The sequence below is a fragment of the Sorex araneus genome, chromosome 2 (genome assembly GCF_027595985.1).
Source record: "Sorex araneus isolate mSorAra2 chromosome 2, mSorAra2.pri, whole genome shotgun sequence".
NCBI lineage: Eukaryota > Metazoa > Chordata > Mammalia > Eulipotyphla > Soricidae > Sorex > Sorex araneus.
In genome coordinates this window covers 308,900,240-308,925,107 of record NC_073303.1, presented here as the reverse complement: position 1 = coordinate 308,925,107, position 24,868 = coordinate 308,900,240, and the positions used below count along the sequence as shown (strand labels likewise).

The 24,868-nt window shown below is 41.5% G+C and overlaps 1 protein-coding gene across 3 annotated transcripts in view; it reads right to left on the bottom strand.

Annotated features, from left to right (window-relative positions):
• Positions 1-24,868, bottom strand: part of SLC7A14 (solute carrier family 7 member 14) — a 148,245-nt gene that overhangs the window by 41,044 nt on the left and 82,333 nt on the right. For all 3 annotated transcript variants that reach the window (XM_055125289.1, XM_004618873.3, XM_055125290.1), the window contains one exon: positions 23,011-23,468. In XM_055125289.1, coding sequence (XP_054981264.1) covers positions 23,011-23,314 — 304 coding nt within the window. In that variant the 5' untranslated portion in view covers positions 23,315-23,468. The remainder of the gene's footprint in view (positions 1-23,010; positions 23,469-24,868) is intronic.

The window sequence follows — 24,868 nt, the reverse complement described above, 5'->3', positions numbered from 1 at the left end:
AAGGAAAATATAGAGTGGGTAAGCACTGAGTATGAGGAGCTTAAGATTTTCTTGGATGCTTGGCAGATATTGGTTGATACTCTCTTCTCCTAAGTAGAGTTGAGTTTGAACATATAGGTTAGGTTGCTCATTTAGTGCAGAAAGAAGGGATTAGGAAGCAACTAACATCCCCTCTTAGCTCAAGGATCCATAGCCTTTTTTTTTTTTTTTTTGCTTTTTGGGTCACACCTGGCGATGCACAGGGGTTACTCCTGGCTCTGCACTCAGGAATTACCCCTGGCCGTGCTCAGGGGACCATATGGGATGCTGGGATTTGAACCCGGGTCGGCCACGTGCAAGGCAAACGCCCTACCCGCTGTGCTATCTCTCCAGCCCCAAGGATCCATAGCTTTAACCAAATATTCTTATGTCCTATGAACATCTCTCCATCTTAAAAAAAATTCAGCAATGTATAAAGCTTATGACAAATAGATTTTTTTTTTTTTGCTTTTTGGGTCATATCTGGCAATGCACAGGAGTTACTCCTGGCTCTGTATTCAGGAATTACCCCTGGCGGTGCTCAGGGGACCATATGGGGTGCTGGGATTTGAACCCAGGTTGACCGTGTGCAAGGCAAACACCCTACTCTCTGTGCTACTGCTCCAGCCCCAACAAATAGAATTTTTATCAGATACTTTTGAAATACTTTTGAAATAGGCATGGATTTGGTTGCAAATTTAATTTAGAGAGCCAGTCACATTTGGTCAACCAAACATTCCCTTCTTGATATTTGATGTATCACATTAAATATAAAAATACCCATATCATCCCCAGAACTCATTTGCCTAGGGTCATTAGTAAATAGATGGTATTTTTAACACTTGTTAAAGGTCAAGTCTTTTATAGTTCCAAGTCAGAGGGAAAGGTCCTGGGATAAGCTACCAGCAGATGCCAATATTCTCTACCAATCCTCTTCTGTGTACGCCAGATGATGGGTGATTTGAGGTTGAGGAAATATGGTGATCGAGGCTGGGGATGTAGGTCAGTAGTTCAGGACTTGCCTTGCATGTGTAAGGACATGCATGGGTTTGATCTCACACACACACACACACACACACACACACACACAGACAGACAGACAGAGACAGAGAGAGAAAGAGGGAGGGAGAGAGGGAGGGAGGGAGGGAGGAAAGGAGAGAAGGAGGAAAAATAGAGAATATTGTGCTTTTCAATGTGACCTTTAACCCAATTAAGAAAAATCTGTGGTTCTATCAGGTTAATAGATAAGCCATAGGTAGAATACTCCGGAGAGACAACGTACAATGTACAATATGCAATGATCCCAACTGTGCCTAAGAGGGCACTGCCCCACAGTGAAGATCATCTGTACATTTTTATCATTTTAATTTTTTATCTTTTTTATGGGGGTTGGTCATGCCCTGCTGTGTTTAGGGGCTATTAGCCCCATGCCAGGGAGATGTTTCTTGCAGGGCTTGAGTAGGATCCTATGAAACTAGGGATTGAACCTGGGCTTTGCACATGTAAAGCCTGTCTGTTGAGCTCTCTTCAGCCCTCTCCTCTTAATTTTATGTCATTTACAACTGGCCATAACTCTGATAACGTTAATAGCATTCTCTTAGACACAAGAAGCAGATTCTCCATTCTAAGGTGTTTAGGAGAGAGACTCAACTGGGAGCAGGCGAAAGGTTGGAGAAGATTTTATACATTCAAGTGAATTTTCTTTTAGATTTTACCAAATAATGCCAAAAAGTAAAAAGTACTTGTAAAAGGTCACTTTCCACTTTTGGGAATCAATTTTTTTTTTTATGAGAGAAGGCAGTAATGGAGCCCTGTATAAAGCAGAGAATTGTTATGGTGAATAGTCAATAAATGCATGCAGCAACTGAATCTCAAAGTTAAACAGTTTATCTTCAAAAGGGATTATTCAAATAAATGAGCAGGCTTTTATTACAAAAATCAGTAAGTTAAAAAAAGTTATTTAAAAACAATGAAAAATGAAAACAGACTTTTCCCTGGAAAGATAAAAATCTCATAACTGCCTATACTTGGATGCTTGTGACTTTACTTAGATATACAGTTTCCCATTAATATGTAGTTTAACTTATTCCAACCTCCTTATCAACTAACCGACAATTTTTTTTCTTTTTTTGGGTCACACCCAGCGATGCTCAGGGGTTACTCTTGGCTTTGCACTCAGGAATTACTCCTGGCAGTGCTTGGGGGACCATATGGGATGCTGGGGATTGAACCAGGGTCGGCCGCGTGCAAGGCAAATGACCTACCTGCTGTGCTATCACTCTGCACCCCCCCCCCCCCCCGACAAATTTTCTAAATAACAAGAGTTCCTAATTTCCTTCTTTCATGTAACACACACTGGTAACTAATCTGACATTCATTGCAGTGAATGTCAACACAAAAGATCCATTTGGGCAGATGGCCTGACCTTCAAAGCAGTTCTGTTTCAATCCAGAAATAATGTAATAAACAGTTGATTCCATGTGGCCAGTTTTACTACTAGAGAGTGTTTATAACATGCTACTGGAGTCCTATGTGGTGAGCATGGTTCTTAGGAATATGGGTCTTTTTTCCTGGGGAGCGGGGAGAAGAGCAGGGTCATTTCCTTGCTTCATGAAGGGTGAGGTGGGCTTCACCAGGGAAAAGATGTGTGAGGAAGGGGGTTGCTGGCAGCTGAAAGGGCAACTGAATGAGGCAACAGGCTATTTAGGGATTGAGGAAGAGGACTATGTAGGGGTGAGACTAGGTAGGACTACATAGGACTATGTAGATTGTAATCATGTGATTGAGGGAATGAGACCTCTTTAACAGATTGGAAAATATAGGATAGTATGATAAGTATGTCTGCAACTTAAAAGCTTCATGTTGGTTGTGAAACCCTGTTTGTACTAAAATATTATTTAGAGTCCAGTGAATAAAATAAGTGAAAGCGATGACTTAGAGGTTATTGGCATGAATTTTGTTTTTACTGGAATTCCCCTCATCCTCCACTACCCCACCACCCTTGAACATCCTCAGTGAACCAGAAAGTTCTGTCTAGCACAATGTGTGTTTGTTTGGAGTATCCTTTTATGCCATAGATGATGCCACTTGAGTGTAGACTGAAAGTTCTGTTGTCAGTTCAACTGGGCCTAGGTTTGATGTCTCCTCATATCCTCTTCTAGGAACTTTTTAACCTATTTGCTTATCTAAAAAAAATAACAAGGAACCATCTCTATAATTCTTCGTTCGTTTTCAGAGATTAAAAAATTTTCAGGATAATTTTTTTAAATGTAGGAGTACTGCTATTATTCAGCCATTGATTAAGCTGATTGAATTTGGCATGAACTCCACATTACTTTTTTTAAAATTCAGAATGTTAATTTCATTTATTTATTTATTTATTTATTTATTTATTTAATTGAATCACTGTGAGATACAGTTACAAAGTTTTCCTGTTCAAGTTTCAGTCACACAATGATCGAATACCCAACCCTCTACCAGTGCACATCTTTCACCACCAATGTCCCCAGTATCCCCTGCATCTCATCCCTCCTCCTGCTTCTATGACAGACAATTTCCCCTATACTCTCTTTTGTATTGCTTGTTATGAATAGGATAGGATGTCATGTGGCCATGGGAGCGCTCCTTAAATTCTAAAATTTTAGATGATTAGATAATTAGGGTCTGGACAAATCTCTTCACCGAGCTGCTCGGTTTGGTGACTCTTTTGTGTGTCTCTGGATCATGGCCATAAAGTTGCTTAAGTAGCAGCCGTATATTTGGGTATCCCGAAGAGGAATCGAAAGAGCTATGCTAGGAGTATCATGTTTCACTCAAGTGAGAGAAGGAATACGGAATTCCCACCTCCATCGATGGTCAAGAATCAGGGACGCTGTCTCCTTTGCCAAGGCGTCAAAAATTATATGGGCCAGACACGTAATGCGATTCAGAGACGATCCCTGGACTAGAGCTGTTACCGACTGGATTCCATGGGACATCAAAAGACTGCATGGTGGCCCACCAACGAGATGATCAGACTTCTTTTTCAAAATCTTGAATGACGGGTTCGAATCCCAGCATCCCATATGGTCCCCTGAGCACTGCCAGGAGTAATTCCTGAGTGTAGAACCAGGAGTAACCCCTGTGCATTGCCAGGTGTGACCCAAAAAAAGCAAAAAGAACCCCAAAAAACCCTGAATGAATAATTTGAGGCTCTTCCTGTTCCTGGAGTGAGCAAATATCATTGGGCTACACTAGCTCGTGACAGGGACAAACGGAGACATTACTGGCTCCCGCTTGAGCAAATCAGAGATCAATAGGATGACAAGTGATACGTGTCATACAAGTAGCAGCCAGAGTCAGTTTGTGGGTGTGACCTCCAGGGCACCATGGGGAGAGGGGGATGAGAGGAACTGGCCCATCCCCTAACCCTTGAGGCCTGGAGCTTGCCGTCACTGACCTCTCATTGGGTTCTAGAAGTTGGCGATGGGGGTTTTTAGGGTGCAGGTGGAGGGACAATGCCCACTCTCGTCTGAGGCGCCCTGGTGAAGTCTGCCTAGCTTAAAGTCCGGAGGCATCTCGGCAGTGAGCTGCTTGATTCAGAATTTCTTTGGTGTGCCTCTGGATCATGGCCCTTGTTTACATCTTTTCCAGAGAAGTAAACTATTGGCATATGCCCTGCAGGGCATGCTGCGCTGACAGCCCTAACTGTGGCTTTTGATCTCTTTTGAGATTTATGGGTCTCTGAAATAAGGCCAGTAAGTGAGCTTGCATAGCTGAGGAGGTGGTTTGTGGATGTGGCTCCAACATACCTAACTTTTGGCCATTGAATTTCTTGGTAAATTTGGCCCCAAGTTGTTGGGGTCCAGTCAAAGGCACAGCAGCAATTTTGGGATATCAGGAAGCCTGAAGTCATCATCAGCCTGCTGATACACATGCCCCGCAGATAGGTTGACCTGCTGGCGGAATTACCCCCTTAGGATAATTTTAAACCATTTACTAAAGAAGATAGAGCCCCAAACCAATAATTATGATAAAATAAGAAAGCAGATATAGTTTGGAGAAGGTGGGAGGGAAATGCACAGACTGCTCAAAGAATTGTAAAATGGATTCTGATGGTAAACCTTGGACACCCAGGGGACTTTCCAAGGGAAAGAGTGAATCTGGAGATATAGGAGGAAGTGCAAGCGAGGTGCCCAAGCAATTAACCAACTCTTTACTTACTCAGGCCTTTGGAATCAAGGAATCTCAAGAGTCTCAGAGGGTCACTTTCAGAGAGCCTTACTGGGTGGTGGACACCATAACGAACATCAGGCCTGATCATGCTTTGAACATACTGTGTGATATTTCATTCTAGGGAGGCAGGAAGGTTGTGGTAGGCTGATCTGGCAAATGGATGAGTGTAGGATAACATTGGTTTGTCCTTTCCACCTTGCCACAGGGAGCACTGTTAATTGGGTTACTCCCACCACAGTGCTCCCACTCCTTTGCGTTTATTTGTAACTTATTTCTATGTACTCTGTTGACTTGTAAATATTGTTTTTCTCTTCTCCTTAAGTCCTTTGCATAGTTAATTCAGAGCAATGCCCTTTTTGTATGGGCACAAGAAGATAGTTAATGCTATGCTTTAGTAACTTGGGAGTTAATTGACTCTGAATGATATTTACCTCCTGAACATCTGTTCTCTTGACTTAAGCCTCAGTTGTCCTTACTTTATAGCACCCCAAAAGCAGGGTCCTGACAAGGGACTGGATGGACCCAGGATAAGCTGTGAGCTATATGCTACCCTGGCATTGAAATGGGCCTGGCCAAAGTGCCATAATGCTAAACTATAAGTTAAGAGCATGGTCATGGACAAATGCTGTCATGATCCAAAAATCAGTAGCTAGATTTGGACCTTGCTAAAGTTAGGAATGATTAATTTGGCCTGAGCACTGTAGTCTGAGTCTGTGGTGAGATGTTCCTAAGAGAGACACCCTACAAACTCAATCTATCTCTTACTGTGTCCATACAAAATAACTAATATTAAGAAGCAGAATTAAGATGTTAATTAAGATGTTAATTAAGTTATTGGACTGAGGAAAGGAAAAAAACACCTTAAATGGTATTTTGCCCTTGAGCAAAGGAAGGACTTTCTTATGTTAATTTTGCTACGTGACTGGGTGTAGCATGGGAGTTGGAGAGAGATGAGAGAGAGAACAGGGCAGCAAGATGGAGTGCGGAGAGACTAGCAAGGGGGACAGAGGGAGAAGACTAGAAGAATGCAGAAGCAGGCACCGGGAGAGAGAGCCCAGGCTGAGCCCAGGCTGAGCCCAGGGAAAAAAAAGGAGAGAGTGAGAGAGTGAGAGAGTGAGAGAGAGAGAGAGAGAGAGAGAGAGAGAGAGAGAGAGAGAGAGAGAGAGAGAGAGAGAGAGAGAGAGAGAGAGAGAGAGAGAGAGCCCCCAGGCTGCGAGAGGAAGTGTGGAGAGATGAGCGGAAGAGACAGGAGATGGGAACGAGGGGCAGTGTGAGACTAGAATGGGGGCCTCAGAGAGACTGGAACAGGCACGTGGAGAGAATGGAATAAACAGCAATTGACCAACCAACCAGCTTGGCCCATGTTTTCCTCCTTCATCTGCCCATGACTTGGGGTGGGAAAGCGGCCTGAGACCACCGAACGCCGGCGGCGAGAGGGAGAGATGTCAGTGCTCCCTAGCCTCCCGGGAGACCATACAGATGAGGTCAGTGATTTCTTCTCTTTGAAGTCAGTTGCTCCTGAGTATCCATTATTCGCTAGTCACGGGAGGGACCACAAAGTACAGTACAGCTCATTCTTGGGCTAAACATGTTTTTAAGAAAGTCCTCACTGGCTGTAGCTATAATCCCCAAGTTATGTAGTACTGGACATCAACAGAAAATCAATAAAATTTGACATAATAAATAAGAACACTTTCACCAAGTATACATTTTTGCTGATATGGTTGTTATTTATTTACTTTTTGATTTCTTTAAACACCTCTGTACTGTTTAACAATCCCCAGCAATTTATCTTGTTAGGATTTCTACTGCTGTTTCTGCCTAGATTGGGAGTGGGGTATAAGAAGAAATTACAGGATCTCAGAGAGAAATAGAGCGTAAATTCTCTTGGAAACATTTGTTTTCTCTGCACTGAATTCCAGATGGTGGGTAATGAAGTATCCCCATCACTACTGTCTTGCCTGAGATGCAGATTACCAGAGTCTGAGAAACATCTCTTGAGCCTCCATCATATGTGGCAGGACTTACCCTGAAGACTTTCTCTCACTGCTTTGTTTGCTGTGAAAATTGTGGGTTTCTTTTTCCAGGGAGCAATCTTTCAGCTCGGCCTTCCTTGCCCCTTACTGCTGCTGTCTCACCTACCTGACCAGCTTGGTCATCCCATCATCTGTCAGCAGAACTCAGGCAATTTTTACAAATGTGTCTGGAAGAAAAGCTATTTGTCTGGGAATGCCTCCATTTCTTTGTGTCTAAGTAGAGACTTATAATTTTTCTGCTAAAGCAGGTCCCAGGTGGACAGTAAGAGCCTGTGTTTAGGGCTGGGCTGGGCAGCCTCCTCAATCAGGGCGTGTGTGACACCATTAGTTACTGAACCTGACAGGACTTCAATTAAAGCTGGAAGGGAACAGAGAACTCGCCAGTCTCCCAATCTCAACACTGATATATCAACATAAAACAGGAAAGCAAAGAGCTGTCCTCAGAGGCAGAGAAATGGCCCCTGAAACAGGGCACATTTACTAATTTGTTGATTAAATGTTTATTCTCATCTCTGGTTCACCATCTTAGAGGTCAGAGGAGGTAGAGTTCCTCTAACATGATGGAATGGTCTATTGCAGTGTCTGGCCAGACTCTTGTTAATAATTGCCATCAATATCCATTATTTTACTTTATTGCTTTAACACGTGATGATGAAGATGACCATGAGTTCATGCACTGGCCTCCAATGAAAGAATACATGGGCAGAGTTTTTCTGGCCAGACGGCTCCTTCTGAATTGTTGAGTGGCAGGTATGCTAGAACCAGTCCTTCCTCTGCACCTAGTATGTTCTTGTAGTTGCCCTAAACTTACTGCCAAAAGAAGCCCTGATGGAAAGAGAGGCACAGGGACATTCCGGCACTCATGAGGCCTGGGTACATGGCTCATTGTTTGATGAACTTGAGGAAATGTGTGGAGGCCGAAACTGGCACCCCTTCTTTGCTTGACAGGAACCAGTGGGTTGTCATAGGAGCCACATCATCTCTGGAGAGTGCCCCAGAGAGCACCTGTGACAATTCAGTGTGATGATGCATACGGTCACCTTGTCTACTGCCTGGCACACAGGAAGTGCTTAACAAATGACAGACAGATAAAAGAGTTCTTAACTGTGGCCTCGAGAAAGTCACCCACATTAAGCCTTAGTTTCCCCACCTGGAAAATGGCAAAGATAACATCCACAGTACAGGTTTGTTGTAGATGGTATGTTTTTAGCTCACAATCATTCCTCTCCATAGGAGCCAGTTACACGCCAGAGGGCAAGGCAGCTCTGAACTCTCTTCAGCAGTGACCCCAGAGGGTCTGTAGAGGGGTCTTTTCCTCATAAGGGGGTAATACAAGTCACAAGTGAGGATTGTTGGTTGGTAGTCTTTTTTTTTTTTTTTTGTCTCAGATAAGGTTTATTTTTTTTTATTTATTTATTTTTTAAATTTATTTATTTTTAATTAGAGAATCACCGTGAGGGTACAGTTACAGATTTATACACTTTTGTGCTTATACTTCCCTCATACAAAGTTTGGGAACCCATCCCTTCACCAGTGCCCATTCTCCACCACCCGTAAACCCATTGGTTGGTAGTCTTAGAAACAGCGCTGGAAAGGCTACAGAAACCATCTCCCGATCTAGACCAAGTCCTGCAGGTGCTCATTTCTTCTCTAAAGGGGAACCTAGAAAAGTTATTTTGAGGTGTCAAATCTTTATTTTTAATTGGTTTTTGGGCTACACCCCAAGGCTTGCTCGTGGCTCTGTGCTCAGGGATCACTCCTGGTGAGCTCGGGGGACCATACGAGGTGCTGGGGATTGAACCCAGGTCAGACATGTGCAAGACAAATACCCTACCTGCTGTACTCCCTCAAGACCCATGGTATTAAATCTTAAATTTAGAATCATATATTGTCTCTCGGGGCTTGAGCGATAGCACAGTGGGTAGGGCATTTGCCTTGCATGCGGCCGACCAAGATTCAATTCCTCCGTTCCTCTCTGAGAGCCCGGCAAGCTACCGAGAGTATCTCACCTGCACGATGAGCCTGGCAAGCTACCCGTGGCATATTCAATATGCCAAAAACAGTAACAAATCTCACTTGGAGATGTTACTGGTGCCCCTTTGAGCAAATCGATGAGCAACAGGATGACAGTGACAGTGACAGTGATATTGTCTCTCACAAGTCCAATTAGAAATGGCAAGAGTGAAGAGATACTGCCCATTTTCTTGTTCTACTTTCCTTTTTTGAGGTCCGCGGTTTCTTATCCAGATGACTGATGTGGGGCCAAAGGCCGAGTGCAGGTGAGAAAAGTGCACAGGAGTTTGAAGTGACATCAGTAATTTCACTCTCAGATATTTTCAGATCCTTACTCTCAGGGATCAGGCATTACCCCCATTTTCAAAGCAGAAGACAGACTAAAGGAACTTTAGTGCGGGGAATGGGTCAATCCTGTGCCCTGAGGCTTTAATTGACAGGATTGATGGTGACTGTTAGGGGAGTCCTTGATGTGATCTCCTCGTGATGACCCCGGGCTAAGGTTCCGTGAGGAATGGTTGAGTTCTCAGTAGATGATATGGAGTGAAGAGTGAGATACAGGGAAACTTTCATGGGTCTGAATATTCTTTGTGTAGAGAACTTTTCCAGAGATATGAAAAATTCATCATAAAGAGGGTGCCATCCATCATCTGGACATTTTTCCTAATTAGGCAACACAGAGGAAGAGACCAGGGATTTGGGAGGTGACTAGAGAGAGAATGTGTTAAGGCTGGGGATAAGAGTTTCAGCTGCCATACTTCTAGTTCTCCTCCTCCCTCTGTTACCAGCACCCTCCACTTTGACCTCTTTCTACAAGAGTTTGGCCTTCTCTTGGACATAAGTAGGACATTTGTATTTTTAGGAGTGTTGTCACCTACTCGTCTATGAAGAAGGAGGTGTGCTTGGCAAATAGTAATGTGTCAAGTACCTTCTGTGCATAGCTGATGGAGGTTCAGGAGTTAGAGTTCTCTGTAAGATCCTCACCTGCATTATTCAGATGGGTTCTTTCTAACTGAGCAGTTCTGTGCGAAGCATTGGTGAAGTTAATGATTCAGGAGAAATAAAGTGAATGAGAAAATAAATTTATTGGAAATGGTATTGACATTTTTTTTCTTTTTGGGTCACACCCAGATTCTTAGGAATTATTCCTGACTATGCACTCAAGAATTACTCCTGGCAGAGCTCAGGGGACCATACAGGATGCAAGGGATCAAACCCACATCTGCTGCATGCAAGGCAAATGCCCTACCCTCTGTACTATCATTCCGATCCCTGTTGCTGACTTCTTAAAAGAAGAACTGTTACATGGTGTGTGTGTGTGTGTGTGTGTGTGTGTGTGTGTGTGTGTGTGTGTGTGTGTAGTTGAAACATTGGACTTTTATTGGCAATTCTTTCCTTCCCTGTATTCTCATTTAACTCATATAGGCAGTCTAACCAAATTTTATTTTTCAGAGGAAGCTTATGTTAAGAGATGTGAGTGATCATTGTTCTAGGACGCTAAGCTGCTGAGCAACAGAGATTAAAGTGGAGCTCAGGTGGCCTAATTTCTTACCCAGGCCTGATTGTTCCTGACTGTGTTCATGATGACTTCATAGGTACCTGCCTTTTTCATCTCTATGGGTGCCAAATCCTTTGTGTCAGAGTTCCTTTTTGTGTCCTGTGCCACCTCTGCCAACTGAGCCCAGAGCAGGTAGCTGATACTTCCCTGCTGTGCCAGCTTCTCTTGGGTTATACTGCCACTCTCCTGAGAAGATATAAAAGAAGTTCAGGGTCTTCTGAGTTTGTGGGAAGAAACTCATTTCACAATCAGTAATGACTGAAGCTTGCAACTATTTGTGATATGTGCTCACCTTCCCCGAACAGATAGCTGACATCCTTCCTACAGGCTTGTCAATCCAATCCCTCATAGAAGAGTTGTGTGCACTTCACAACACTCTGCTCCTAGGTGACAGGTGACAGCAGGGCATCACCTGGGTTACAGAAGTTTTGATTTAGAAAAATCCTCTCCTATTCAACATAAGGGGATGAACTGAAGGTTCTTTGGAAACCCCAATAGGAGTGAGGCAAAGTTTTGATTTTATTTTTTAAATTTGTGGGTATGCATTGTATGAAATAAAGCAACTCGGGGTTGTTAGAACCAGACAGAATTGAATCTAAACTCAGCTTTTGCCGCTGACTACCTTGTGGCCTTGAATAAATCATCTACCTTCTTTACTACCTACAGAATGAGTATAATTATCATAGCTACTTTTTAGGATTGTGGGGAAGGTGATGCAAACAGTGTTAAGCTAGTGCCAGGCTGTGTTCTCGGTGGTTTAACTATTAGTAGTATCCCCAAGATGCCAATACTAAAGTGTCCCTGCAAGAGGAGTTTAGAGAATTAAATAAGATAAAGTATGCAGAGTGCCCAGGGTACAGTATGTCTTTAGTAATAGGAAAACAGTTATGTTAATAATGATAATTTCTGACATTTATTTAGTACTTACAAAGATATTCATCAGAGACCAGGGGAGTTTCCAGATAGACTTCTATAGGACTGTCTCTTTATAGTTGGCAAGCATTTTTTTTCATCTTGCATTTCTTCCCATTCTTCTCAGTGTCGTTGCCTCTCCTGGTGTCTAATATGGTTAAGTCTGTTCTCAAATGTATGTGAGTGCATGTGTGTATAAATAAAGTCAAGTTTATGGACCGAATCAGTGATTTTATTTTTTGTTTGTTTGTTTTGGGGCCACGCCCGGGAAGACTCACAGCTTACTCCTGGCTCTGTGCTCAGGGATCACTCCTGGCAGGCTTGGGGAGTCATAGGGTGCTGAGAATTGAATTCTGGTTGGCTGCATGAAACTCCTACTTGTATTCTCATTCCAGTTTTGAGTGAATCAGTGAACTTTGACAGTTGAGAAAGATATGGTAAAAGGACAAACTTTCTGATATTTCACCTCTCCAGTCCTGGCTCTCATTTGAGAGAGGAGAATGAGACATTTTGAAAAACAAAACAAGGGAACTCTCCAGTATGTTTAAATGAATTTGATCTTTAAAAATCTTCCTTGATCATGGAAATCCAATCTGAGATGAGTACTTGACTCTGGGCTTTGAAGGCATAGGGAGAAGGTTGGGAGATTTACCTGAGGAAGAAGGAATCTGCTCAACAGAGCTCTGCTCCTCTTACCATCTCTCCAGGGATTCTGTTACCATGTGCTCTCTGGATGACAGATCAGAATATGCTAAAGAGCAAATGAGGTTGGCAGAAAATACAAATGAATAACCTCAGTGCTAGACCATAAACTTAGGGTGGCAAGTAAAAGAGTATTTTGTACATGGCACTTTATTACCTTTGAAATCTCATCAATTGCAATTTATTAATCCACATTTAATGATAAAGATGGTTGGACTTTGAAAGTTTCAGAGGAAACTTGTCGAACTGGAAGAACATTAGTTTAGGAATTTTACCATTGTAGATTGGAGTTCTGGTGCTGTCATTCAATATCTGCCTTGTTCTCAAGGAGTAATTTTAACCCATAGCCATTTGGAAGGACTAAAATCATCTCCCCCTCTGTAGGAGGGTGGCTTAGATGGAAAATAAGTGATACTTGAGAGCATCTTATGCCATCAGTATAGAGATGACCTAATCATCCTTCATAGTGTTTGGTGGTGGTTTAATTAGAGTTTTCTGTTTCTACTTTCAATTCCAGAACTATATTGCAAGTCCAGTATTCATATGATATTAATTCAAGGAAAGTCTCATGTATTACGTGTCCTTCCTGGACTAGAAAGAATACTTAGATCCTTCCTCACTCTCTCCACCCACACACAAATCCTTTCTAGCATGAGTTTCCTTCCAGCCCACAGCTTCCAGGTCAAAGTCACCACAGACTCTTGCTTGCTCAATACAGTACATAGAGAACCAGTTTTTTCCCTTTCACCCTCTGCCCACAGTGTGACTAAAGCACAGATCCAATCTGGCCCTGCACTTGACTTCTATAGAAGGGTGCCTAACTTCCCTGGTTGGGGTCGTAAATACCTCCCCCAGTAACTCACTTTGTTAGTGAATTAATTACCTTAATTTTTTTTGGTGTTAGAGCAATAGTACAGTGGGTAGGGCTCTGAGCTTGTTACAACCAACCTCAGTTCAATAACCAGCACCCATACGATCTCCTGAGCTCCACCAGGAGTGATCCCTGAGTACGGAACCAGAAGTAAGGCCTGAGCATTGCTAGGTGGCCCCAAACACTAATTTTGTTCTTTTAGATTCTGGAAGATAATATAGGAATTAAGGCAGTTTTATCCTCTGAACTGAATAATCTCCTAAACACCCTTATTATGGCCCGGAAGACCCCTTTGAGCAACTCTGGTTGTGAACTTGGAGGTCTCTCAGTACTGCTGGGGCTCTGGCACTCCTGCTACTGAAGGGCCTGAGAAGCATCACATCCTTGAGTTTGTGCATTGGACTACTGGCCTGATTGTCTTCGTGTCACTGGGAAAGCACTTGACAAGATCCAGTTCCCACTTATGATGAAAACTCTCAGCAAAATGGGAATTGAAGGAAATTTCCTTAATACAGTTAAAGCCATCTACCACAAGCTCATGGCAAGCATTATTCTCAATGGGGAATACTAAAATCCTTCCCTCTAAGGTCAGGGACAAGACAAGGTCGCTCACTCTCGAGACTTCTATTCAATATCGTGCTGGAAGTACTTGCCATAACAGTTAGGTAAAAAAAAAAAAAAGATGTCAAGGGAATCCAGATAGGAAAGGAAGAAATCAAGCTCTCACTATTTGCAGATGACATGATACTATACTTAGAGAACCCTAAAGCCTTTACCAACAACTTCCTAGAAGCAATAGACTTGCTAAAGCATCTACCAACAACCTCCTAGAAACAATAGACTTGTATAGTAAAGTTGCAGGCTATAAAATCATATCCAAAAGTTCATGGTTTTCCTTATGAAAATAATGAGAGAGAAGAAAGTGATATGAAAAGGCAATCCCATTAAGGATTATGCCTTAGAAAATCAGGTACCTCAGAATCAGCTTACCTAAGAAGGTAAGGGGCCTGTACAAAGAAAACTACAAAATGATACCTCACGAAATAAAAGAGGACATAAGGAAATGGAGACACATCCCCTGCTCATGGATTGGGATAATTAACATTGTCAAAATGGCAATGCTCCCCAAAGCATTATACAGATTCAATGTGATCTCTATAAGGATACCCATGATGTTTTTCAAAGAAATTAATCAAAAACTCCTGAAATTTACATGGATCAATAAGTCCCCATGAATGGTTAAAGCAATTCTTGGGGAAATAAAGATAGGAGGCATCACCTTTCCCAACCTCAAACCATACTACAAAGCGGTAATAATGAAAACAACATGGACTTGGAACAAAGACAGATTGGCAGACCAGTGGAATAGGGTTGAATATCCTTACACACACCCTTAAATATATGATCATGTAATCTTTGATAAGGAAACAAGAAATATAAAGTGGAAAAAGAAAAGCCTCTTTAACAAATGGTGCTGGCAAAACTGGACAGCTATGTGCAAAAATACAGGTTCAGACCTCTACCTAATACCATGCACAAAAGTCAGATCAAAATGGATTAAAGCAGACCAAAATCCATAAGATACATTGAAGAAAAGGTTGGCAAACCCCTCCATAATACTGAAGCTAAAGGTATCTTCAAAGATGAAATGTCACTGACCAATCAAGAGGAAGCAATGATAAACAAATGGGACTATCTTTAACTAAGAAGCTTCTGCACCTCAAAAGAAACAGTGACCAGGATACAAAGAATGGGAAAGGTTTTTCACCCAATATCCTTCAAAGGGTTAGTATCAAAGATGTACAAGGCAGTGATTGAACTCTACAAGAAAAAAAATATTCAATCCCATAAGAAAATGGGGCAATGAAATGAACAAAAACTTTCTTAAAGAAGAAAATCAAATGTCCAAAAGGCATATGAAAAAACCCTCTTCATCATGAATCATCAGAGAGATGCAAATAGAAATGGCAATAAGATATCATCTCACACCACAGAGACTGGCACACATCTAAAAGAACAAAAACAAGTGTTGGAATGGATGTGAGGAGAAAGAGACCCTCCTTCGCTGTTGGTGGGAATGCTGATTGGTCCAGCCTTTTTGGAAAACAATATGGATGTTTCCAGAATCTGGAAACAACCTGAGTGCCCAAGAACAGAAGAATGGATAAAGAAACTATGGCACATCTACACAATGGAATACTATGCAGCTGTCAGGAAAAATGAAGTCATGAAATTTGTCTATAGATGGACATGGAGAGTATCGTGCTGAGTGAGAAGCAGAAGGAAAGGGACAGATATAGAATGACTGCATTCATTTGTGGTATATTATATATATATATGTATGAAGAATAGTATCCATGGCCTGGGAAAACAGGGGTTAGGATGACTGGCCAATGGTTCTAATTAACGATAAGTGTGTGGGGTGCTGAGGTTAGGTAAGGTAGAGAAGAGACCAGTATGACAATAATAGCTGGGAATGATCACGCTGGACAAGATCTGAGGATTAAAATTAGGTAAGGAATATTCTTGATACCTTTCACTATCAATATTGCATACCATAATGCCCAAAAGAAGAGAGAGAGAGAGAGAGAGAGAGAGAGAAAGAGAGAGAGAGAGAGAAAGAGAGAGAGAGAGAAAAGAAAAGCACCTGACATAGAGAGAGGCAGGCAGGGCATGGGGCATGGGGGGGGTGATGGGTGGGAACCTGGGGACACTGTTGCTGGAAAATGTACACTGGTGGAGAGATGGGTGTTGGAATATTGTATGACTGAAATAATGAACAGCTTTGTAAGGGTCTATCTCATAGTGATTCAATTAAAAAAAAATCTGGACCCAAGAAGTGGGAATTGGCATTATGCGTCCCCACCCCACATAGTGATTTCACTGGGGCACCTAGGAGGGGGGCAGATGTGTCCCGCAACCTGCCCCATATGAACCCTGGAAGCTGCAGACCTCCAGAATTCTATCACTCACTGTCAACCTTCACAGGCTCGTCCTGAGCACCCCCCACATGAGAATAAATCCTCTGAAAAACCATGTATGTGGGACTAGTGACTGAAAACTCCAGGCTTCACGGAGTCAGGGATGGGCAAGCTCCCCTCATCTCCCCGCCCTTCCCTTTCCCTGGCAGTCATGCCCACAAACTACCTCTGGGTGCCATTTAAACGCATTAATGCCCATGATTCAGAGACTCACAAATGAATCTCAGAAGAGAGCAGCATGCCACAAAGATGCCTCCAGACCCCAAATATTTTAAAAAAATTAGAATCCCAGGAATGTGAGGCTGCTTTTGCAGCTGCACAGCATCTCATACTATTCATAACAAATAATACAAAATAAGTTATTTAGCACCTGCCTATGGGCAGGCTTGGGTGGTGGTGGGAAATTTCAAAATAATGGTGCTGGGAAGGTGTAATGGTGGTGGGATTGGTGTTGAAATGTTGAAGGTAAATAATTACTGTGAACAACTTTATGAAAATAAAATTTAAAAAATTTAAAAAAATAAAGTCTGTTGTCTGAGGATTTACTGAGCTGCTGCTGGTTGAACCTACTGTGTTATTATGTTTGCTCATTGAGCTTTCTGGGCTTCTATGCCACTTTCCCATCAAATTTTTTGTGCTTCTACTGAATTGTCAGTACTGTGAAATTTGGAGATGTTGTGTAGTTATGTATTGACCTTGCACTCCAGGAGCTGTGGTGCTGGACCACTGACATGGCAGAGGAGGTCAGACATGGCGCTGCTGGGCCTATCCAGAGGGGAGGGGATTCTTGCCCCCTAAGAAGGCCACAGTGTTTTCAGCCTGGAGACCCATCTACTTGTGATGACTTGCGGCTTGGTGGCTTGTTTGGCCTAAACTTTCTTTTAAGTAACTGCACATACAACCCTGCCTTGCTGACCCATGGAATCAGTGGCATCTGTTGGATTATGAAGTAAAGTGGAAGAAATAGGTGAAATGCCTGGTTGAGACAGTCTTCACAAACTCAGAGTCTGTGGCGTAGGAAAGACTAGCAGGCAAGCCCTACAACTCTAAATTTATTGAGGGGGAGTGTCCATAGAATTGTTGAAATTTTGCTTTCCACCCATTGAACCCCAATAATGCTGGGTTTATCAGTCATACTTAGAGAATTATGTTTCTTAATCTCAGTCCAGGTTTTAGCAATGTAAGTAAAAGTTATAGGAAAGGACATAGAGAAAACTGCTTTTTTTTTTTAAAAAAAGTTCTGCTTTAATTCTCCTCCTTTCTCATCTTCAATTTTCCCCTTTCCCTGCAGCTGTTGTTGTGATTACTTGGGGCGGACACACTTGACTTTGCTTACTGGGGGTCATGTATTTGACTGGAGGACTTAAACACTTTTTTTTTTTTTTTGCTTTTTGGGTCACACCCGGCAGTGCACAGGAGTTACTCCTGGCTCTGCACTCAGGAATTACTCCTGGCGGTGCTCAGGGGATCATATGGGATGCTGGGAATCGAACCCGGGTCAGCCGCGTGCAAGGTAAACGCCCTACCCGCTGTGCTATCGCTCCAGCCCCTTAAACACTTTTTGTTTTCACTTGTATTCCTTGCAAACTTTAGATTGAAGTGCACAGGGGATTGTACATTTTGTTGGGGTGTGGAGACCACAGGTGGCAGTGCTCTTGGCTTGCACTGTGCATGGGGGTGATTCTTGGAATTAAGCTCATGGATTCAGGTCTGCAAAACAGGGGCTCAGACACTGAGTCACCCCTTGATCCCATGAGAAAAACTTTAAATTTATTTTTAGTTTTGCCACATATTATTTATTTATTCTTTATTTTTAAAGGGGGAGAGAAATGTTAGAAATAATCCACCTCTAATTTCTATTCTTTTGCCCACTGGAAAGGAGATATGCTGATTAGAGATCCAGCAGTCATCCTGGATCTTAAAATTCCCTTGAGGCTGGAGCCAGGATGGTAGAAAAGAGATGGTATGTGGATCATGGGTACCTGGTTTCATTGCTATAGAATAACAACAGCAGCTTCCCTTCAGGTTTCTTTTACATGAGAGAGAAGTGAAACGCTCTGTCTTTTTACTTTTTTCTTTTTCTATTGTAGACAACTGAACCTAAGCTAACAGAATTTCAAAGTAATGAACAAAGTAAACCTGGGGTCTGGGGAGAGAGCTCAAGTGGTAAGAGTACATGGCTAGCACGAGTGAATCCCCGAATTGGATCTTTGGCATTGCAAACTGAACTCTGGCTCCCACCCGACACTCAGTGCTGCTGGCTGTGGCCCTGGTAACCCTCAAGTAGTGCTGGAGGTGGTGCTATAAAATGTTTTTTTAAAAAGATGCCTGGAGACAAATACTTTCAATATACTCCTTGTTTTGTCATCTCTTGAGCTTGAGCATTAATTAAGCAACATAATTTTTTTCCAGACAGTCCTTGCAACTCTTTCAGTACCTAGCAAGTACTAAATATGTGAGGGCAACTGTTGCTACACTTACTATTACCACAACTATTGACATAGCTAGTCAATATTGACACATGGTGAATACTCAATACATATATACCTGCCATATCTTATTATATTTAGGACAATTATTTCTTATTATAAAATTAATGGCATTGTGTAGAAGATATTTTAGATAAGCATAATGCCATTTAATCTATATGTGATATAGGCCTGAAGAATTATTGAACTTAAGGGGTATTTAAGACTTACATTCTGTTGGAGGTTGAATGACAATAATATTCAAGAGAGTAGTAGTAGCACTGTTGTAGCACTGTCATCCCATTGTTTATCGATTTGTGAACTTGTTGTTACTGTTTTTGGCATATCGAATACACCACAGGTAGCTTGCTAGGCTCTGCCGTGCGTGCTAAGTGGAATGAGTCAGAAAGATAGGGACAGACATAGAAGGACTGCACTCATTTGTGGAGTATAGAATAACATCACATGAGGCTGACACCCAAGGACAGTAGATATAAGGGTCAGGAGAATTGCCCCATAGTTGGAAGCCTGCTTCATGAGCGGAGGGGAGAAGGCAGATGGAATAGAGAAGGGATCACTAAGAAAATGATGGCTGGAGGAACCAGTCGGGATGGGAGATGCATGCCGAAAGTAGGTAATGGACCAAACATGACCTCTCAGTGTCTGTGTTGCAAGTCATAATGCCCAAAAGTAGAGAGAGAGAGAGTATGGGGAGTATTGTCTGCCATGGAGGCAGGGGGAGGGTGGAATGGGGAGGGTATACTGGGGATATTGATGGTGGGGAATGTGCACTGGTGGAGGGATGAGTGTTTGATCATTGTGTGATTGTAACCCAAACATGAAAGCTTGTAACTATCTCACGGTGACTCAATAATATAAAAAAAAAGACAAGTTTCTTGAGCTTGGAATGACAGAGGCCACTGATATGGTGGTCATATGCTTTGTGTTCTCTCCAAAACTAATTGAACTAGAGATCTTCTATAAACTGTGTGCCACAATCTCTTAATAATGTTGTAAATGAAAACTGGAAAGAAAGTCAATGTTGCTCATCTGACTTGTTTAATTTTGCATTTCAAAAAGGGAATTTTAAGCCTTGGCATATGCATGGGTCTGGTTGTAGTCTTTGAGCTATTAAGGAATAGGTAATATTTTTTGGGCAAAAGATTATGGTTATGGCACAAGATGCTTCCTCTGCTAAGTTTCTCTTTACCTGTGAAAGGGTTTTGAGTAATTTAAATGCTGGAACAGGACTGGGAGGGGAGTTAGGATATTTCTGTAAGTTTGGGCTTTGTCAAATTGTGGAGAAAGTGTTTTTTCCCTCTATAATACATTTATTTCATCTTGTAAGTTGGTTTGCATGGATAGGGGATGAAGTGTAAGGATAAGAAAATCTCTTAAAAATGCTGACTGGTGTCCAGGTAGATTTCTCAAAGGACTGAGGTAAGGTGCGCTGCTTGCATGATAGGCCTAGCTTTTTCTCTTCCTGTTAGTTGTTGTTATGGTGGCCAGAGGTCATTGTCCTGTGTTGTGGTGCTTGCATAAATCTACTTCCAGCCCCAGAGAGCAGACCAAGGAGTGGCGCATGGGATCACAAGTGGGGTCGTTACTTTCCAAAGCTTGTAGCGAGGCAGTGATGGGGCTTTATCTGATAATGGAAGAACAAGAATGTGGCCTAGGGAGAGAGGACTTGTGAAGAGTGTGAGAATTTAAGCATCCCCAGATTGGCCTGCTGGGAGTGGGGCCATCAGGTTAAACCAGATTTTAGTTAAGGTCATAGACACAAAAGACCATTAGATGAAAAATTCTGATGACAGAAAGGAGTTTTATGACTCTGGCACAGAGAAGCAGTTTGACCAAAGGTGGAGTAATATGGGGACGACACTGTGAAAGTGGGAAGAAAATGGTGAAGGGGGACTTTCTTAAAGCTTTTAGTGACAAAAGGCCACAGAAGAAGAGGACTACTTGAAGAAATTTTTTCATTATATGTTAACTTCAACACAAATTATATAGGTGCTGGATGTGACTGAAGACTCTCGCTGGCCTCAGTGGGGAGAAGGAGTAGAAAGATAATATGGATCCAACCAAGTGTGAGGATATGTCTTGATTTTTTTCTGGTAGTGGAATGAGGATACTGTATACTGCCAAGGGCTGCAGTGTACCTGGTAAATGTTTCACCTACTCTGAAAACAAACTCTGATTTGAAACACAGACTTTTCTTCATTTTTTGGTTTTTTTTTTGAGCCACACATGGTGATATTTATGGGTTATTTCCAGCTCTAGGCTCAGGAAATGCTCCTGGCTGTGCTTGGGGAACCATATGAGATGCTAGGAATCAAGCCCAGGCTGGCTGCATATAAGGCAAACACCTTACCCACTCTACTGTATCTATGACCCCCGGGTTTTATTTCTTAATATTTTTGTATTGGAGTCATCTTTCTAAGTTTTTTCTACCTCTTTGAATTGGCTGATACCTCTGGTATAGGCATTCCCATCACAGTCCATTTAAATATGACATTATTGAATGACAAGTTTGGAATAAAGACTGTACAATCTTTATACAGTCTTGGCATAAGTGGGCTCTGGCACAACATTGGTAGGAAAATCTTGAGTCCTGTACCTGCGCAGCATATGAGTATGGGTTAACCGGTGATCACTAGAGATGTGGGAGGTGCAGATTCCACAAAAGTGACAGGTCTTGCTCTGGTTTTTAAATGTAAGATAGGACCATGAAAGATAAGAATCAAGTTATTCATTCACAGGAAACAACTTGGTTTAGGAGACCAGGTTATTTTAGGATGGAATCTAGAAGAAGAGACTGGGCATAGCATTAACTGGACTATTAGTCATATGCTCTCTTCTCTTTGTGAGATGTGGTCAGCCTTTTATTATTGCTATTCTATTCTATATACCAAATCCTTTTAGACCTATAAAATTTGTGGCAGCAGTTTGGCACCTTACGCAAATTTCTTTGCAAAATAAGTTTGAAAATGATTTCAATCAGAGTGATGAAATTTTAAATATCTACAGAATTCATGCATGTGGATAATTTATTTTCATCCATATGGAAAAAATTCCTTACCCTGCAGGAATCTCATCTGTTAGTCTTTTCATGTGTATTAGAGGATGATTTAGGAAAAAGAGGATATTGGTAAAAATCAACAGGTATGTAAACCATGACAGGAGATAAATCCTGGAAATGTTTTTATCAAAATAAAAACTTGTCTAAAAAATAAAAGATTTCTGATATAAATCAGAAATATAGATCAAATTTTGGTTGTATTGTACACAGTATCTTTGTGGATTGAAGAGTATTGAATCTAGATATTAGTTTGAAACTTTTCTTGTCATAGTATGCATTCATGTACTAAACTTAGATTTTATAACTAACTCCTGAAACATTTGAGATCATGATATTCATTACCTGTATTGGAGTTGTTCCAAACCCCAGCAAAGTCTCATGCTTTTGCAATATAATCAAGTATAGAAATATTTCATTTTCTTTCTACTTAATGTTGTCACTTACCTATTCTCCAAGTTCTGGGAAGAAAATTCAGTTTATAACTCAAGTGGCAGAAGAAGAAAAGGAAATATGACCGACATTTAATAAATTGTCAACATGTAAGTTCTGGTACCTCATTTGAACAAATACACACTGAGTTTTAAGATTTTCAAGGGGAGTTGAGGTGATTTCAGCTACCACTGTCAATCTTTATCAATATCAATCTTTCCGAGTTCTGTGTCAGATAGTGTTTTGTGATTCTCTAAATTCCCTAGATTGGTTTCCTACAGGATATCACAGTGCCAATTTTTTGCCCATTGAATCCCAATAATATCATGTTTATTACTTAGTATTTTACTCTTCAGTCTAGCCATTATTTATTATATTTATTATATTCGCATTAGCAGCATCCACCTTCCCAGAAAGGGGAGTAACTTTATCTTCCAATGAAATGGAGATTTTTAATTTAAAAAAGTCACTAGAACATGACAAGGAATGAGAAATGGCAAGATATGTGAGTTTTAGAATAACAAATTGTTCTAAAAAATACAAAGAAAAGGCAAGTTATTGAGCCAAAACTTTGCTCAGACGTTTCTGTTGGTCAAAACAAGAAGAGAGTATAAAGAATTTGTCACAACGACTTTATCACCTTACTGCAAGAATCGTTTTGAAGAGTGGAGTGAACAGCAACTGGCCAACAATCTTGTCACAACCTTTTCCCTGTCCCAAGACTCTTACCTGATAATATGGAGGCCACAGCTGCAATGATGAAGGACACAATGACACCTGGTCCTGCCATTTCCTTGGCCACCAGACCAGACACCACGTACATCCCAGTGCCCACACAGCTGCCAACACCAAGCGAGATGAGATCCACAGTGGTGAGCACCTGGGCTAGTTTTGTGCCATGTGCTGTGGTGGTCCCAGTTCCCTCCAGCATGGACTCCACTGGTTTGGTGCGCAGGATTCTAGAGTGCATGGCATACCAGGCAGCCCCCCATTGCACCCTCCGGGGATCCAGGGAGGCGAGGAAGCCACTCATTCTGAAGTGGTCTGTGGTTACTGTGATGGTGAACTGTTGCAGAGGGCTAATGAAGCCTTAATAGATGCTTCTATGTCTCATCTAGTGAGCAGTAATCCCCCTCTTAGGAAAAGTCCAGAGGGATCCAAAGCAGCCTCCTTTCGGACATGTATGCCTGCAAGAGAAAAAAATCAAGCATAAGAAAATAAGATCAAATGGGAACCAAAGATGGCATGGTCAGTGAATAGAGCTGCCACTATTCTGTGTACTTATGATGTGGAGAGGTTCATGTCTCCCCTTGTTTTCCTCCAGTCCAAAACAAGGTCATTCAAAAGAAAATGGTGTGCACTGGCCCACTTCACCTACTGCTCTTTGATCTTGGGTAGGTTTTGCCTTGGGTTTAATTGTATTGTGGGGTGTGTGTGTGTGTGTGTGTGTGTGTGTGTGTGTGTGTGTGTGTGTGTGGTAGTTGAGCCTTCTGTCTAGGGTTGATGAGAAACTCAAAAGACCATAGCTCTAAAAGGATCTTACGACATTACCTGGCACATAGTATGCCCATCTGTACAAACTATAGAACTATACGTGTTTTCTTGCCCTGCTGTGCTAGGACTTAGTCTGTGAGATGTGATATTTTGGGGGAGGTGGAGTGGGGAACACAATCTTCTCCTTTCACACAAGGAAGTAAAATTAGATACATGTTACTTAAAAGGGGCAGTGTCACTCTCCAGGTTTAAAAAAATGCTTTCAAATGACATGAGACATATTTTAAACATTTATTATAGCTTTTAAATATTGGGATTGGTAGGGGTGCTCATGGCATTTGGTACACAAGCCTTAGAAGTCTATACCACCAGACAGTCTTCTAGATAAAAATTTGGTCATCACGATCAGAACTTAAAACATAACTTTGTTTTATATATAAATGCAAGGTATTTGAAAAATAGTTAGGCACAGTGTATTTTCTAGGAATGTTACTATAGAGCATGCTCATGGAAGATCATCACTTTGGAGAAGTTGTTCTTTATTTTGGAAATCCCAGATTTCCATGACTATTGCATTCATGTTGTAGCATGCCTGCCATAGTCCACCTCTGGAAACTGATCATCTACAAGGATTCTTCACATACTGCAGTCATCTGATTACTTCCTTGCTCTTGGCTGAGTGTTCAGCATTGTACATGCTGAAATTTGTTACATACAGGTAGATTATCTATAATTTTGTCTCAGGATTTAAAGAAGGTATAAAATATTCATTAAAATAATTTATATGTACAATAGAGTTGATGATATAGTATCAAATATTCCTGAAGTCTTGTGAAGTTAGAAAAAATTCAAATATTTCATTTAGCTACTTTCCTTAGAAACCAGAGGTTTTATATAATTCTAGAATACATTTGGGAAGTTCAGCTGAGCACTGGTTTTAAGTACTATACAGATTAATCAAGTGCATTTACATTTACAATAAGTATCAGCTCATGCAATTACCAATATTAGTAATTAATACCATTTAGCACTTAATGTAACACTTGTCTAATCCTAAAGGCTTTGCAAACATTAGCTAATTAGGAGTATTAGG